Source organism: Sapajus apella, unplaced genomic scaffold, assembly GCF_009761245.1.
Source record: "Sapajus apella isolate SASKATOON/1434 unplaced genomic scaffold, GSC_monkey_1.0 scaffold37, whole genome shotgun sequence".
Classification (NCBI taxonomy): domain Eukaryota; kingdom Metazoa; phylum Chordata; class Mammalia; order Primates; family Cebidae; genus Sapajus; species Sapajus apella.
Genome location: NW_022436977.1, coordinates 1,389,797 through 1,408,635, shown reverse-complemented (window position 1 = coordinate 1,408,635; position 18,839 = coordinate 1,389,797). Strand labels below are relative to the sequence as shown.

Below are 18,839 nucleotides of genomic sequence, written 5' to 3'. Positions count from 1 at the left end.
TTTGAGACGGAGTTTCGCTCTTGTTACCCAGGCTGGAGTGCAATGGCGCGATCTCGGCTCACCGCAACCTCCGCCTCCTGGGTTCAGCCAATTCTCCTGCCTCAGCCTCCTGAGTAGCTGGGATTACAGACACATGCCACCATGCCCAGCTAAGTTTTTGTAGTTTTTAGTAGAGACGGGGTTTCACCATGTTGACCAGGATGGTCTCGATCTGTTGACCTCGTGATCCACCCGCCTTGGCCTCCCAAAGTGCTGGGATTACAGGCTTGAGCCACCGCGCCCGGCCCTCTATTATTTACTTCTATGTAGATGTCATTATGATTAATAAAGTTTAAATTTTTTTTTTTTTTGAGATGGAATCTTGCTCTGTCACCAGGCTGGAATGCAGTGGCATGATCTTGGCTCACTGCAATCTCTGCCTCCCATGTTCAAGCAATTCTCCTACCTCAGTCTCCCAAGTACTGGGAATATACGTGTGCACTACCACACCCGACTCATTTTTGTATTTTTAGTAGAGACAGGGTTTCACGATGTTGGCCAGGATGATCTTGATCTCCTGACCTTGTGATCCGCCTGCCTTGGCCTCCCGAAGTGCTGGAATTACAGGCATGAGCACCCGGCCAAATTCATTCTAAGATAATTCATGTAGTAGTCATTAGTTTTTTTAACCTTCTCACTCCGTTATAGAATTCCTACCATGTGAGTCTTGCTGGGGGACAGAGTCCACCTCCCCACATCAAAGGTCACATTATCTTTTCTCCTGCCTTCTTGGCAGCCAGGACATGGACATGTGACTTGAGATCAGCCGACTAGAGATCTCACCTAGGACTAGGAAGCTGGAGTGAGTCACACAAAAAAGAGAAATCATTCTGGTAGTAGTGGAGAAAACAGAAGACACATCTAGCTTACAGGAGCAGCACGGCCAGCAATTCAGGTGACTCCTCTAGCAATGATCCACTTGGAGTTGCACATCAGTAGCACCCTCACTAGACACTTCCTAAGGCAAAGTTTTGTCTTTGGTCCTGCTGCCTGGCTTCTGTTTCTACTTGGCCAGAACTAGCTCAGGCACTAGGTAAGACAGGCTCAATCACTCACTGCCTGGAGCAGACAGAAGCTGCAGGTGTAAGGTGATAAGTATGAACTCCAGGAGGACAAACAATGGCTGATTTATCTGTGTCCTCAGCACCCAAGAAAGTGCCTGAGTCCAGAATTTGGAAGCTAGGCAGTTCTGGCTCAGGAGTTTACTCACATGGTTTGCAGATTGGCACTGGTTGTTGTTGGGAGGCCTCAGTTGCACTCCATGTGGAATTCTCCACAGGAGTTCTCATGACATAGTGACTGGATCCCCACAGAATGAGCAATCCAAGAGACTAAGGTAAAAGCAGCAATACCTTTTATGATCTAGCCTCAGAAGTCATCTACTGTCACTTCTGCCATTCTTTATTAATCACACCCATCAGCCCTAATTCAATATGGAAGGAAATTCTACAAGGGCGTGAATACCAGGAAGTGAGGGGCCCATGTTGGAGGCTGCTATACTTCACATGACCATTTACCCCTAAAACAAACCAAATGAACTACAAATAAAGTGAAAGCCATACATTCAGGTTGGTTTAATCAAAACCTCTTTGATGGACTTCTTGATCTTCAAAATTGTGATTGCCATCTGGCCCTCTCCACATTTGTTCCTTATCTATGAGGGGGTCCAGGATTCTCCTTGGAAGGAAGGTAGGCCCAATCTTAAGGATGCCTTTTGGTTCTCAGATCTCTAATTCTACAAAATAATCAGCAAAAATAAAGCTTTGAAGATATCTTTCAGGAGTTAACATTTACACTGGAATTTACAATTCAATAAAAACAGTGAGTCATTACAAGAATCATCTGCTTATTTATTTTACAGAGTAATGATTTAAATTGAGTACATTTGGGCACAGTAGATATTTGACATGAAAAGCAGTTGTATCAGACTGAGCATAAGAAATATAGCAACTCATCTTAAATGTAATAACTAGAAAATATTATTCTGTCTGATCATTTAAGTGTTACAAATCCTGAGAATGTTATACACTGAACAAATTAGGTACTACCTTATAATTAAATCTTGCTTGGAAAGAATCCTTTAAAAAATGCTCTGAGGTACCAAATCACCTATGTATTAAACGAGAGTCTTAGACATTATACAAAGAGTTTAAACAAATATATCAAACAGTGACAGGCCAGTGGCTCTTAAAGCAGCTATCAGTCAGGTTCAAGGACACATTGTTCCACAATTTCCCGTAAATTGGGGTTTTCCATTGCAGCTGCCACTCGCTCTTTGTCATTTATCTGCTTATTGACTGAAAAATACACAGACAAAAGTTAGCAGAAGAACTGTGTCAATATAGAGCACCAGACAGTATTTTTTATTAGCCTGCTGAAACAAAAAATTTAACTCCTTGAGAACTTGAAGTCATTTTTGGCTAATTACTCATAATATAATTTCTCATCTAGAAGGCAGACTTAAGAGAAAAATGTCTACTATAAGTCTACTACTTACCACATCTAGTGGTAATCATCTTTCTAGTCTTTGTCCATATACATATCTTTATACAGTTACATTCAGAGAAAATACAATTTTGAAAATCACTGGGTTTTTTCCCCATAAGCTTATATTTTAATCTACAGGGTTATTTAACATGGTAAAAGTCTTAAGTGTTCTAAACTAATTATGAAGACTATACTACAATGAACACCTTTAAACATATAGCCTTCTTTTTGGAAATATTCTCAAAAATGGGATTTTTCTTTTTTTTTTGAGATGGAATCTCACTCTGTTGCCCAGGCTGGAGTGCAGTGGCACGATCTCAGCTCACTGTAACCCCCACCTCCCAGGTTCAAGTGATTCTCCTGCTTCAGCCTCCTGAGTAGCAGGAACCACAGACACACACCACCACACCCAGCTAATTTTTGTATTTTTTAGGAGAGACAAGGTTTCACCATATTGACCACGTGGGTCTCAAACTCCTGACCTCATGATTCACCCGCCTTGGCCTCCCGAAGTGCTGGGACTACAGACGTATGCCCAAGAATATGAATATTTTTATGGTTTGATTTATATCATTGATTTACTTCCCAAAATTACTCACCAATTTACATTGTCAACGTCAATGTATGAGCTATCAGTTTGGCGGCAATACCTGGTACTATTATTATTATTATTATTATTATTCTTTGAGACAGTGGTGCAATCATAGCTCACTGTAACCTCCAACTCCTGGGATCAAGAAATCCTCCTGCCTCAGCCTCCCACAGGCATGAGCCATCACACCCGGCTAATTTTCAAATATTTTTTGTAGAAGCAGGGTCTCACTATGTTGTCCAGGCTAGTCTTGAAATCCCGGCCTCAAACCCCTGGCCTCAAGGCATTCTCTTGTGTTGGCCTCCCAAAGTGCTAGGGTTATAGGTGTGAACCATCATGCCCAGGCAATAGCTGCCATTACTTAATAAAAACAAATATACATATAAACATTCATAAAATAGGAGGTGGTAAATGGTTCAATATTATTGTTATAATTTGCATTTCCTTGTCTAATAGGAAAATAGAACATTTTCAATGTGTATATATTAGTTCTTGCATGAATTTCCTGTTCATGTCTCTATTAACCTACCAGATCTTTTTTAAAAATTAGTTTGAATGGCTCTTCATATAATAAAGGTATTGTCCCATTACGTTTTCTATAATTAGCTAACAGCACTCTTAACAGAAGAGTTCAAAAGAGAGACATCCATATTTTTAATGTGGATTGACTTTTCTGGGATGCTGCTAAAATGTCTCATATAGAAGACAAACACACATACGCATTACATATTCCTGTGTAAATAATTTCAATTCAGTTTCTTCTTACTACAATGTAGGCTCCACAAAGGCAGGAATATATCTCAAAAGTTGAACTGTACCCACACATAGAAGGCTCTTAGTAAATATTTACTAAACGAAAAACAGGAATCATAAGACTTAATACTATTGCTGTTGTAAAATCCTATCATTTGAGGAATTTCAAAAGGATAGCCTGAGTGGATTTAGGGTACCTAAACGCTTATTTTTTTAATCAGAGGTAGAAGCCCTCAGCTCATGGGGTTTAAAGAAATTTAGCTCATTGTGTGGTGGCCCATGCCTGTAATTCCAGCACCTTGGGAGGCTGAGGTGGGCGGATCACGAGGTCAGGAGTTCTAGACCAGCCTGGCCAACATGGTGAAACCCCATCTCTACTAAAAATACAAAAATTAGCTGGATGTGGTGGTGCATGCCTGTAGTCCCAGCTACTTGGGAGGCTGAGGCAGAAGAATTGCTTGAACCCAGAAGGTGGAGATTGCGGTTGCAGTGAGGTGACATCATGCCAGTGCACTCCAGCCTGGGCAACAGAGCAAGACTCTGTCTCAAAAAAAAAAAAAAAAAGAAAGAAATTTAGCCCACAAAGAGTGTAATAATCTACATGTCTGAAACTATAGCTAGGACATGATTTTAACAGTTTTCATGACAGTAACCTAAAAAGTTTCCTGGATGGGCTATTCCTCTGGAAGCAGCAGGGTTCCCTGCTTCCCTCTCTACAGCTCTCATCTATGTAGGAGATTTTGTGTGTCTTTCTCCAGCCCTGGGTATGCCTTTCTGAGTCTTCTGGGTATCTATCTGACTGTTTCTCTTACTCCATTATCAATCATCTCTTTCTTCCATTCCTCTGATGAAACTTACGTACAAATGCCTTTTAAATGTATTTCTCATTACTTGCACTCTATCATTTGTAGATTTAAAACATTGAAATTCTGTTTTTAATTTAACACATGGATCATACAGAACGTTTTGTCGCCAGGCGCGGTGGCTCAAGCCTGTAATCCCAGCACTTTGGGAGGCCGAGACGGGTGGATCACGAGGTCAAGAGATCGAGACCATCCTGGTCAACATGGTGAAACCCCGTCTCTACTAAAAATACAAAAAACATTATCTGGGCATGGCGGCGCGTGCCTGTAATCCCAGCTACTCAGGAGGCTGAGGCAGGAGAATTGCCTGAACCCAGGAGGCGGAGGTTGCGGTGAGCCGAGATCGCGCCATTGCACTCCAGCCTGGGTAACAAGAGTGAAACTCCGTCTCAAAAAAAAAAAAAAAAAAAAAAAAAAGAACGTTTTGTCTTTTGCTTTTTCCCAAACCCCACTTCGGCCATTTTTAAGTAGCTACTGAGTGACTTCTCTCTGTAGGCCAGAGGTTCTGTATATAAAAAAGTTTCTCTACCCCTGTTCTAATATACTAACCCAGAGAGACAGCACCTACCCCAAGGCTCACTAAAGCTCTACTTGCTAGACCCAATTTCAAGTACACAGCTCTCTTATCCTGCCACCAAAGAAAAGCAGCCTACTTAGAGCTCATAAGTCAAGGTCCCTAGAGCTGGATATTTACAGATGTGTAGCCTCTGGCCTAAACCAGTCAACACCCATGAGCTCTAACGCACTCGGAGTCCCATGCAAAAATTCCTTCCCTGAAATGCCTAGGTTTCTCTACCAGGAAAGAAGAGCTAATAACTAATTGTGTACTTTTTTTTTTTTAAAGTAACCCAGTAGATACTTGGCTGGTAGAAGAATCCAATATCCAAGAAAAAATACTATCTGAAGTTGTTTTTCAATTATATTTCAACGTCACTTACTGTCTTCTTCTGTTGAGTGGGTTCCTTCAGAAATGTAGATTTCCAACTAGAAAGGGAAAAAGAAAGTCAAAGAAAAAACATTAGAGCATTCTAAGATGAGAGGGTGAAGTGGAATGTATAGTGAATCAAACATCTAGGGATGAGGGTCCAAAACCGGGAGTCTTGCTGTGTTCACCAAGCTGGAGTGCAATGGCAGGATCTCGGCTCACTGCAATCTCCGCCTCCCGGGTTCAAGCAATTCCCCTGCTTCAGCCTACTGAATAGGTGGGACTACAGGCACGTACAACCACATCTGGCTAATTTTTTTTTGTATTTTAGTAGAGACGAGATTTCACCATGCTGGCCAGGATGGTCTTGATCTCCTGACCTCATAATCCACATTCCTTGGCCTTCCAAAGTGCTGGGATTACAGGCATGAGCCACTGTGCCCGGCCTTTTTTTTTTTTTTTTGAGATGGAGTCTCGTTCTGTCACTCAGGATAGAGTATAGCAGCGCAACCTCAGCTCACTGCAACCTCCACCTCCTGGGTTCAAGCAAGTCTCTTCCCTCAGCCCTCAGCCTCCCAAGTAGCTGGAATTACAGGCGCACACCACCACGCTCAGCTAATTTTTGTATTTTTTTTTTTTAGTAGGGATAAAGTTTCACCATGTTGGCCACACCGGTCTCAAACTCCTGACCTCTAGTAATCCACCCACCTCAGCCTCCCAAAGTGTTGGGATTACAGGCATGAGCCAACATGCCTGGCACCCCCCAATCCTGTTTCTAACATCAGAGACTTAGGGACGAATCCTCCATATCCTTCTCTAAAACAAGGGCTGAAATGAGTAGGATTTTTTATTTTGGTCACCTGGGAATGGCCTACAGGTGGTACTTCCATTAATTTTTTTTTAAATTCTTTCCCAAGGTAGAAATTTTTTTTTTTTGAGACGATGTTTCGCTCTTGTTACCCAGGCTGGAGTGCAATGGCGCGATCTTGGCTCACCGCAACCTCCGCCTCCTGGGTTCAGGCAATTCTCCTGCCTCAGCCTCCCGAGCAGCTGGGATTACAGGCACGCGCCACCATGCACAGCTAATTTTTTGTAGTTTTAGTAGAGACGGGGTTTCACCGTGTTGACCAGGATGGTCTCGATCTCTTGACCTCGTGATCCACCTGCCTCAGCCTCCCAAAGTGCTGGGATTACAGGTGTGAGCCACCGCGCCCGGCCTGAATTTTTTTTTTTTAATGAATACACAAAAATACTGTTTTACACAAATAAGATCTCATACATGTTGTTTTACTTAAGAATATCTCTCTTCTGCACTTTACTTCTTCCCAACTCAGTATCTAAACTTCCTCCTGCCCTGCCACTGACTCAGGAAATCTACAATAACAATCTAGTGTAGTTTCTTCCATATTGTTCTCTACCCACATAATCTAACACAGATTTTACACACACACACCCAAATACCAAAGTTGGATGTTTCTTTACATTGCTCGTTTTACAAAAATGGGATCACGACACACAGCTTTTAGCATCCTCCTTTTCTCATTCATTATTATCTTGCTAAATTTATTCTCAAGTATAATACTGGTTAAGCTACCCCTCCTGGCCCTGCTGCACCCCTACACATGAGCTACCCTCCAAGACCCAGAGCTTTAGAGACAACCTACAAAATTATTGCAAATCCTGTGGTAGAGAGAGTATGCTGTCATAAAGACTTCTACTTTCCAGAGAACATTGAAACATATGAACTAATTTGTATTTACTTATTTACTACTGAGATAAATATTTCTCATGAGAAAAATCATAACTTATTATTATAGCTAAACGGAACCTTAAAGATCATGGCACGATCTTGGCTCATGACAGCCTCGACTTCCTGGGCTCAGGTGATCCTCCCACCTCAGTTCCCACACTCCCACCTCTCTCCATCCCCATCTCTATTTTTTTGTAGAGACAGGGTTTCGCCATATTGCTCAAGCTGGGCTTGAATTCCTGAGCTCAAGTGATCTGCCTATCTTGGCCTCCCAAAGTACTGAAATTATAGGCATGAGCCAATGCACCTGGACCCAATCTATTTAAAAACAAAACAAAACAAAACAAAAACACCTTTCCCCTAGTGGCAAAACACTCTTATTCTAGACCTCAAAGCAACAGACATAGAATCACTCTATACTGATTTACTTCAGTTTAAGATTATACAGGACTCATTATTCTAAAAATGGTAAAGGGGAAGAAGCAGCATTTATACAGCTATTCCTATAGGACCTATACCTCAGGGTAACCAAACAGTTGGTGAGGGTAGCTGTCACCAATAATGGGACAAACTGAATTTATAGGCATCTGATGTGATGCAATAAGGACAAATTTATTTGGTATTCTTGCCTAAAACGCATAACCTGAATCTAACCAGGAAACATCAGGAAACTCTATTTGAAGGACAATCTATAAAATATCTGGTCTACATTCTTCAAAAATATCAAGATTATGAAAGACAAAGGCTAAGGAACTACTCCAAATTAAACGAGACTAAAGAGATATGACAACCAATGCAATGTGTGATGGAGAAGAGGAGCAGAGACAGGAGGAGGGACCGCCGTGAAGGATATTACTGGATGACGGGGGAAATTTGAATACATGCTACAGATTAGATGCCAGTATGTATCAATGTCCTGGTTTTGAAATTTGAACTGTAGTAATGTAAGAGAATGTCCTTGATTTCAGGAAATACATCCTATAGTATTTAGAGTAAGGGGGCATTACATTTGTACTCAAATGTTTCCAAAAAATGTGTGTGTGTGTGTGTGTGTGTGTGTGTGTGTGTGTGTGTGTACATATATGAAGAGAAATTAATGATAAAGCAAATATGGCAAAATGTTAACAATTAGTGAATCTGAATCTGGGTGAAGGATATATGGAATTTCTTTGTACTGTTCTTCACTATTTTATTTATTTTCTTTCATTATTTTCACTCCAAATAAAAAGTTAAACATTATAATTAAAACAGTTAAAAATGGAAAATAGAATAAAATTTACAGGGCATCATAAACCACTAGCATAATTCATCAATTTACTCAATTTAAGACATATTTATTGAGCTCCTGCTTATGTATAAGCAGGAACACAGAGATGTACCATATATGAATTTTGACCTCAAGAAGCTGACAATTGGTCAGGCGTGGTAGCTCATGCCTGTGATCCTAGCTCTCTGGGAGGCTGAGCTGGGTGGATCACTTGAGGTCAGGAGTTTGAGACCAGCCTGGCCAACATGGCAAAGACCCATCCCTAATAAAAATACAAAAATTTAGCCAGGCATGGTGGCATGCGCCTGTAGTTCCAGCTACTTGGGAGGCAGGAGAATTGCCTGAACCCAGGGGGCGGAGGTTGCGGTGAGCCGAGATCGCGCGATTGCACTCCAGCCTGGGTAACAAGAGCGAAACTCCGTCTCAAGAAGAAAAAAAAAAAGAAAAGAAAAGAAATCAGGACTGGTAGTATGGAAAGGTAAATACAAAAAATAAAGATTAAAAAAAGAGAAAAAATTTTTAAAAGATAAATCAAAATTAATTTTAAAAAAGAGAAAGAAATCAGAACTGACATCATGGAAAATAAAAAAGTAATTAATTAAGCCTTAAAACAAGTGTAGAATTTGGCCAGGCACAGTGGTTCATGCCTGTAATCCCAACACTTTGGGAGGCTAAGACAAGACAATCATTTGAACCCAGAAGTTTGAGACTAGCTTGGGCAACAAAGAGAGACCTCATCTCTACCAAAAATTAAGAACAAATTAGCCAGGCATGGTGGCGCACCTGTAATCCCAGCTACTTGGGAGGCTGGGATGGGAGGATCACTTGACCCTGGGAGATTGAGGCTGCAGTAAGCAGTGATCACACCACTGAACTCCGGCCTGGAAGAAAGAGCAAGACTCTGTCTCAACACCAAACAAAAAAGATGTGTAGGATTTGAACGTATGAGATGGGAGGAAGGGAAATCCAAGTAGATAGGTAACTCTGTGTAAAGGCTAGGTAACAGCAAGGTAGAGAAGGCAATTACAGGAGACAGTAAGAGACAAGGCTGAATCATCCATGAGCTATAGCCAATTACCATGAATTAACTGTGATATCCATATTCTTGCCCAATAGTAAGGTTAAAAACATCTTCCTTAGATATCACACCGAAAGCACAAGTAAAAAAATTAAAAACAAATTAGACTTTATCAAAATTTAAAACTTTTGGCCAGGTGTGGTGGCTCACGCCTGTAATCCCAGCACTTTGGGAGGCCGAGGCCGGTGGATAACAAGGTCAGGACAGAGACAATCCTGGCCAACATGGTGAAACCCCAGTTTTACTAAAAACACAAAAATTAGCCAGGTGTGGTGGTGGGCGCTCAGTCCCAGCTACTTGGGAGGCTGAGGCAGGAGAACCACTTGAATGCGGGAGGCGGATGTTGCAGTGAGCTGAGATCACACCACTGCACTCTAGCCTGGCAACAGAGTGAGACTCTAAAAATAAAAATAAAAATAGGGCTGGATACAATGGCTCACGCCTATAATCCCAGCACTTTGGGAGGCCAAGCCGGGAGAATCACAAGGTTGAGATCGAGATCATACTGGCCAACATGGGGAAATCCCGTCTACTAAAAATACAAAAATTAGCGGGGTATGGTGGTACACACCTGTGATCCCAGCTTCTCAGGAGGTTGAGGCAGAAGAATCACTTTAACCTGGGAGGCAGAAGTTGCAGTAAGCTGAGATCGTGCCACTGCACTCCAACCTAGTGACAGAGTGAGACTCTGTCCCAAAATAAAATAAAATAAAATAAAATAAAAATAAATGAAAAAATAAGACACCCTTATTTTAAAGTGAGCAAAGGATCTGAATAGACAGCTCTCCAAAGATATACAAATGGCCAAAAAGCACATAAAAAGGTGCTCAACATTATTAGCCATCAGGGAAATGCAAATCAAAACCACCATGACAGCAGGGTTTGGTGGCTAACACCTGTAATCCCAGCACTTTGAGGAGGCCGAGGCAGGCGGATCAATTGAGGCCAAGAGTTCAAGACCATCCTGGCCAACATGGTGAAACCCTGTCTCTACTAACAATACAAAAAAAATTAGCCAGAATGGTGGTAACATGCCTATAATCCCAGCTACTTGGGAGGCTAAAACACGAGAATCGCTTGAACCCAGGAGGCGGAGGTTGCACTGAGCCAAGATTATGCCATTGCACTCCAGCCTGGGCGACAGATCAAGACTCTGTCTCAAAAACAAACAAAAAAACACTATGAGATATTACTTCACACCCACTAGGATGGCTGTACAAGGATAATAATAAGTGTTAGCAAGGACGTGGAGAAATGGGAACCCTCATACACTGCTGGTAGGAATGCAGAATGGTGCAGCGGCTGTGGAAAACAAACAATTTCTCAAAATGTTAAACACAGAGTTACCATACGACCAGGCAATTCCACTCCCAGGTAGAAAAGAAATGAAAACATATGCCTACACAAAAAGTTACACATTAATGTTTATAGCAGTATTACTCATAATACACAAAAAGTAGAAAACACCTAAATGCCTATCAACTGAATAACCAATAAGCAACTGAGTAACGGACAAGCAAAAACCACTGAACTGGTACACTTTGCATAGGTGAATTGTGTGGTGTGCGGTATTTGAACATATGAGATGGGAAGGAGGGAATTCCAAGCAGATAGGGTATAAAGCTGTTTTATGACAACAAAAACACATCTTCCTTACCTTATGTTTAAATGGTAAACATCGCTGAAGTTTTACTCTTAAGCATAGCCCTGTGGAGGGAGAAGAAAAAACCACCTCCAATTATCTCTTTATTGCTTCTTACTGGTTCTTGAAAAAGCGTACAGCTGTGTTTATGCACCCCCAAACAACACAGTCGCTGAAAACAGCTTTGGCTCAATCCAAAGCAGAGCTCCTTTAAGCCTGAAACCACACTAAAAAATTTAACATGTAATCTTACATATTCCTTAGGATAATCCAATGAGCTATTACTAACCCCCTTCTACACATTATTAAACCAAGGTCACAATGTAACTTCCTCAAGGTCACTGAGTTACTATAGCAGCAGATTTGGGATTGGAACCTAAGACCACTGGAAAGCCCAGGCCACTTTTACTACATCAGTTCGCCTTCCAGCAAAAGTCAATTAATTCAGTAAACTTTTTTTTTTTTTTTTTGAGATGGAGTCTCACTCTGTTCTCCAGGCTGGAGTGCAGTGGCGCGATCTCGGCTCACTGCAACTTCCGCCTCTCAGTTCAAGCAATTCTCCTGCCTCAGCCTCCCAAGTAGCTGGAATTACAGGCATGTGCCACCATGTCTGGCTAATTTTGTATTTTTAGTAGGGACAGTTTCTCTATATTGGTCAGGCTGGTCTTGAATTCCCAAGCTCAGATGATCTGCCCACCTTGGCCTCCCAAAGTGCTGTAATTACAGGCATGAGCCACTGCACCTGGCCAGTTAATTTTTTATATTTTTGGTAGAGATGGGGTTTCACCATGTTGGCCAGGCTGGTCTCAAACTCCTGACCTCAAGTGATCCACCCACCTCGGCCTCCCAAAGCGCTGGGATTACAGGGGTGAGCCACCGTGTCCTGTCAATTCATTAAGCTTTTTTAAATGCCCCACAACAGGCCAGGCCACCCAAAAATTAAAACCAAGAAAGTCATTTGAAAAGGGCCATAAAAAGCCTCTCAAATTTGTAATCCTTTATGCCTGCAAGGTACAAATAGAGCAATTTCTTTAAAACAAGTTCCACTGAAGTTCAGTTTATCATCCCATGCTAGGACACATCAACAACAAAATCTCAAACCACAGCACAACACAAGATATAATTGTTAGACTGCCTATCTTTTAGGAAGGTGTTCACTTGTTTTTGGTTTTCTAAGTACCATTTGGTTTTCTAAGAGAATTTTTTGAAAAATCCCCAAATACGGAAAAGGATTAGATGAGATATAATGAGGTGGTGGCTGCCACAGGGTCGGTATGTATGTAGGTATGTATTTATTGAGACGAAGTCTCATTCTGTTGCCCAGGCTGGAGTGCAGTGCGCGCTCTGGGCTCACTGTAACCTCCATCTCCCTGGTTGAAGCAATTCTCTTGCCTCAGCCTCCTGAGTAGCTGGGACTACAGGCACATGCTGCCATGCCCGGCTAATTTTTTGTTTTAGTAGAGACGGGGTTTCATCGTGTTGCCCAGGCTGGTCTCGAACTCCAGAGCTCAGGCAATCCACCTGCCTCAGCCTCCCAAAGTGCTGGGATTACAGGCGTGAGCCACCATGCCGAGCTGTATTTACTTAATTATTTTTTTGAGACAGAGTCTTGCTCTGTCATCCAGGCTGGAGTGCAGTGGCGTGATCTTGGCTCACTTCAACCTCCACCTCCCAGGTTCAAGAGATTCTCCTGTCTCAGCCTCCTGAGTAGCTGGGACTATAGAAGCATACCACCACACCCGACTAATTTTGGGGGTTTTTTTTGGTTTCTTTTTTTGATATGGAGTCTCACTCTGTCGCCCAAGCTGCAGTGCAATGGCACAACCTCGGCTACCGCTCAGCTCCCACCACCACTACTACCCACTAATACCATTATAACTATTCATTTATGTATTAATATTATTCAGGTATATGCAATCAAATAAAAGTGTATTTTTTTTTGCCTTTTTTTTACACAAATAAAAACAAAATGATACTTGCTTTTACTTCTTTTATTTTTTTTTTTTGGAGACGGAGTCCCACTCTGTCGCCAGGCTGGAGTGCAGTGGCGTGATCTTAGCTCGCTACAACCTCCAACTCCCTGGTTCAAGTGATTCACCTGCCTCAGCCTCCCAGGTAGCTGGGATTACAGGCATGTGTCACCACGCCCAGCTAATTTTTATATTTTTAGTAGGGATGGGGTTTCACCATGTTGGCCAGGATGATCTCAATCTCCTGACCTCGTGATCTGCCTGCCTCAGCCTCCCAAAGTGCTGGGATTACAGGTGTGAGCCACTACACCCGGCCCTTACTTTAACTTTTTAACAGTATGTCATAGAGATCTCTCCGTATCAGTACATGCAGAGTTTCTTCATTCTATTTTTTTTATAGCTACATAGTATTCCATTGTTTACATTGATTATTTAATCAATCCCCTACTCATGAACATTTGGTTTGAAATAAAATCCCTTTATAACAGTCGTATGTTTAAAGACATTTATTGTACCCGCTAACAAATCCAAAATACTAGGAATCCAGCCTCCTACCAGGACTTCTGCCCAAACTACATAGAAGCCAGTAGAATAGCTGAAAGGAGATGGTGATGGCAGCAATGCTAGTCTGACACCACCCACTTCAACCTCCAGAACTGAGAAAAGGCACTGGCCCACATGCACTCTGCATTAATTGTGGGCATGTAAACCTGGGAGAGGTAGCCTGACATAACTAAAGGAGAAGCAGATTTGGAGTAAAGAGACCTAGGTATGAGCCTTAGTTTCACCATTTCCTGGCTACCTGATTCTGTGTAAGTCACTTAAACTCTCTGAGCTTCAGTTTCCTCATAGGTAAAATGAAAATAACAGTATTTTAATTCACAAGCTAACTGTGAGGACTACAGAAGATGAATACAGGAAAATACTCTGTAAACCATGAAGTGTAATACATACACCATGTGGTTTTTCCATAATTATGCAAGTTGTTATTATGGGTCGATATCAGCAAGAATAATTTAGAATTTATATAAATATACACATATGTACATAAAAACTTACCAATAAGAGTCGCCAAAGAGCAATGAGGTACTGTTGGCGTGAACCTGATAATAACCAGATATTCTTCTTCATTTATCTCCTGAACTTCCACACAACTTTCCGAGACCACTTCCAGTTCTTCTAAAGTACTGGGCTTTTCTGGGTCCCGGATCGTTCTAATCAAATCTAAAGAGGCATCAGAGATAAAATAGTCTATTAAAACATGACCACTCTAAATAAAGATGATTTTGCCAGGCCTAATTTAAGCACTGACTCCTCTCTTTTTTTTTGAGACGGAGTTTCATTCTTGTTGCCCAGGCTGGAGTGCAATGGTGCAATCTCAGCTCACCGCTACCTCCGCCTCCTGTGTTCAAGCCATTCTCCTGCCTCAGGCTCCTGAGTAGCTGGGATTACAGGCAGGCGCCACCATGCCTGGCTAATTTTGTATTTTTAGTAGAGAAAGGGTTTCTTTATGTTGGTCAGGCTGGTCTTCAACTCCCAACCTCAGGTGATCCACTCCCTCAGCCTCCCAAGTGCTGGGATTACAGGTGTGAGCCACCGCACCTGGCCTAAGCACTGACTTCTCACGTTAAAGCAAATACTACAGCAACTCCTAGGTTTCTGACAGGATGTTTCATTACTGCTTTCCTCTTAAGAAAACTGTTTTCTTGGATTATTATAAGACCATATCCAGTTTCTCAAATTGGACATTGCAGAGAAAATATAACAAGAATGGAAAAAGCGTCATGGAAGCCCAAGAGGAAGAAATAACTTTCGGCTTGAAAGAATGTGGTAACAGGCTTCATAGGAGTGGAATGTGAATCAAGCCTTGAAAAACAGGTAACATTTCAATATTTGACATTTAAAGTGAAGGAAAGTAGCTGGGCATAGTGGTTCACACCCATAATCTGCACACTTTGGGAGCTCCGAAGTTCAAGACCGGCCTGGGCAACATGGTGAGACCCCACCTATACAAAAAATACACACAAAAATTAGCCAGGTGGGTGATGCAGGCCAGTGGTCCCCAATACTCAGGAGGATCACTTGAGACTAGAAGGCAGAGGTTGCAATGAGAGGCAAGATCGTGCCAGTGCACTCCAGCCTGAGTGACAGAACAAGACTCTGTCTCAAAAAAAAAGAAAAAGGCCAGGCATGGTGGCTCACACCTGTAATCCCAGCACTTTGGAAGCTGAGGCAGGCAGATACTCTGAGGTTGGGAGATCGAGACCAGCCTGACCAACATGGAGAAACCCTGTCTCTACTAATAATACAAAAAAAAAAAAAAATTGGCTGGGCATGGTGGCACACACCTGTAATCCCAGCTACTTGGGAGGCTGAGGCAGGAGAATCGCTTGAACCCAGGAGGCTGAGGTTACAATGAGCTGAGATTGTGCCATTGCACTCCAGCCTGGGCAACAAAGCAAAAACTGTCTCAAAAAAGAAAAAGAAAGAAAGAAACTGATGCCTGGGCCCCAATTCCAGAGACTCTGATTTAATTGGTTTGCTGGCCTTTGAGTTTTAAAAACTCCTCAGGTTGTTCTTAGGTGCAACCCAGTGTGAGAATCAGTGGTATAAAGAAAAACAGACCCAACAGATCCATGCAAAGCACCTAATTTAGGGATCAGAATGAGAAATAAATGCAAAAAGAACTAGAGAAGGGAAGAGAAGGATGGTTAATAATATTAAATGCTGCAGAAAAATTCAGGCTGATGACAGCTAAAACAGGTCTTTCATTTGTCACCCTGTCAGCTGTAAGAAAACAATTTCAGTAGAGAGGGGGAGGGCTGAAGCCAGCTTGCAAAAGGGGAAGCAAGTGGGAACTGAAAATGTCTTCCTAGGGTCTTGGCTGGGAAGGGAGGAACAGAGAAAGGACAGTGGCTTTATAAGGAACCTAGAACAATGACAAGGATAAAGGAAGCTTTGAGAAGATAAATTGAATATATAAGTAGGGAGGAGAGGAGACTGGTAAAATAAGCAGAAGGGGATGGGATTAATTATGTAGGAGTCTAGGTTGGCCTTGGAGAAATAGGATTTCCTTCTTACCCTGAGGCTGGAGAAAGAGATAAAGGAAAAGACAACAATAAAGAGAAATGGTGATGGGAGGCTGAGGCGGGCAAATAATGAGGTCAAGAGATCGAGACCATCCTGGCCAACATGGTGAAACCCCGTCTCTACTAAAAACACAAAAATTAGCCGGGCATGGTTGCACATGCCTGTAGTCCCAGCTTCTCGGGAGGCTGAAGCAGGAGAATTGCTTGAACCTGGGGGGCAGTGGTTGTTGCAGTGAGCTGAGACCATTACTGCACTCCAGCCTGGCAAAAGAACGAGACTTCGTCTCAAAAAAAAAAAGAAATGGTGAAGTAGAAAAGAAAGAAGCAGAATTTTACATAGAATGTGCTTGAGGTTCTATAATCTTAAGTTTTGTTCTATTATTTATCACACAAAATTACATACAATCAGAAATGCAACTGGGAAAAACAAAAACAAACTCTATTTTCTCTTTAATTTTCTCCTGGGTTTGTCACTTAGTTAGAAACAGAATTTTGTCAAGCATGGTAGCTCACGCCTGTAATTTCAACACTTTGGGAGGCTGAACAAGTGGGTCACTTGTGGTCAGGAGTTCGAGACCAGCTTGGCTAACATAGCGAAAATCTGTCTTTACTAAAAATATAAAAATTAGCTGGAGTGGTGGCACGTGCCTGTAAACCCAGCTACTCAGGAGGCTGAGGTAGGAGAATCACTTGAACCCGGAAGGCTGAGGCTGCAGTGAGCCAAGACTGTGTCACTGCACTCCAGCCTGGGTGATGGAAGAGACTGTCTCAAAAAATAAATAAATAAATAATAAATAAAAGAAACAGAATTTGAAAATATAGGCAAGAAAGAGGATAAAGTTTCTCTTTCACAGAGTTGTGTTATCATGGGACTTAGGGAAACAAGTGTTTTCTGAAAAGGAATTTTCTGCCTCTCATACTTGAATTATATTTGTATTCTATGGTTAGATCTCTCAATATTATATCCGGTATTTTTGGTTTTCAAAAACAATACAAAATAATTTTTTTAAAAAGTTGTAAGACAACTGTGAAGTGGTGGAAAGTACATCAAGTTTAGAAGCAGAAGGCATAGCCTTTAGTTTTTGCTCTGTTTCTTACTGACAGTGTGATCTCTAGGTAGTTCTTTAAGTCTTTGTTTCCTCATTTGTACAATAAAGATGGCCCCAAAGGCTAAATAGAAGATATTTAATGTATAACATGGAAGAGTGTGTGTATACAAGGCCTTGCTACAAGAAGACAATCTCATTCTCTTCTTTTGGGGACCTCTGCTTACTGATTTTGCTGGAGTGAGTGGCTGTGACCTTGGGCCAGTCCCCAACTCGACTGTCACCCACCAGTGCCCTCTGTGGTAGCAGGAGTGCGTGTCCAGGAGCTAGAGGAGGTTCTAGTAGTGCACTCAGGCCAGCTTTGCTTTCTAACCAAACACCCTAGACTTGTGCTCTGCCCACAAGTCTTGGAATAGACTCTAAGACGTAAGGCCGTACGTGGAGAATTAAGCATTTAAGACCTCCAGGGTCTGCTTGCCCCAGGTTTACGAAGAGCACAGTTCCTAAAAGACCACTCCCGCGTGGCTTAGGACCTCGAAGAAAGCGCTTGCTACGCTCCGGACAAGATGTGGCACACACACACACACACACACAAAACAGGTCTCCCCTCCCAGCCCTCAGGTGAGGCCGTCATCCCCGCACCCCCCACCTCCCTCCGGCACCTATAACGCCAAATGCTGTGCTGGGTAAAATTAATTACCATAAACCTCTAGCGCTTTCTCTTCCATGATCCGGGGCTGCCGGGCAGCTCCCGGCTCAGAGAGGCCCGAGAGCCACAGGACTCTGCTCAGCGTCCAGGAGAACAGCCCAGACACCCGCTGCATCCTCACGCTCAGCCATCCCTGGCGACTGTCCCACTCGCGCCACCGTCTCTCAGCAGCCGGCCAGCGGTTTGATCAACTTCCTGGTCTTCAAGTGGGCCGAGACTAGCCTAAAGGTTCAGGGGAGCAGAGAATAGGCGGTACCGGACACGGAGTAACTTGGAGGACCTAGGGAAAGACGTCTCAAGGACTACAAGTCCCAGAATGCTTTGTTCTGTTTCGGCGGGACCAGAAAAAAATCCTCGCGGCTTGTTGGCGCATTGCATGTTGGGATGCGTGAGCTATTTTCCTTGGAAGGGAGCGAACTGTATTCTGGGACTTGTAGTGTCCGCCGGGTAGAAGCGAATGTAACGGTCTGTTTACTGCCGCTGATTATCTCATTCAGCATCTGTGATAAGCTAAAGATGAATCCCGAAGAGGTAGGGGAAAGGAGATCTTGAATTCTAGTGCTGGAAGAGGTTTTCAGCACGGAGACTCTACAGTTATTTCTACGTGGGAGCCGCTAATAGCCAAAATC

General features: G+C 42.5%; 1 protein-coding gene across 5 annotated transcripts in view; it reads right to left on the bottom strand.

Moving 5' to 3' along the window:
- Positions 1-18,579, bottom strand: part of CIAO2A (cytosolic iron-sulfur assembly component 2A) — a 26,000-nt gene extending 7,421 nt beyond the window's left edge. The window contains exons 1-5 of one of the 5 annotated variants that reach the window (XR_004274816.1): positions 18,202-18,569; positions 14,426-14,590; positions 11,412-11,461; positions 5,673-5,718; positions 697-1,774 (exon numbers count right to left, since the gene is read on the bottom strand). Coding sequence is in view for 2 of the 5 variants with exons in the window: in XM_032297206.1 (XP_032153097.1) it covers positions 2,239-2,336; positions 5,673-5,718; positions 11,412-11,461; positions 14,426-14,590; positions 18,202-18,325 (483 nt within the window). In the remaining 3 variants the exon portion in view is untranslated. Of the gene's footprint in view, positions 1-696; positions 1,775-1,872; positions 2,337-5,672; positions 5,719-11,411; positions 11,462-14,425; positions 14,591-18,201 lie in introns of those variants that run through there. The other 4 variants (XR_004274817.1, XM_032297206.1, XR_004274818.1 and 1 more) reach the window with 4 other exon arrangements.
- Between the last annotated feature and the right edge of the window lie 260 nt (positions 18,580-18,839).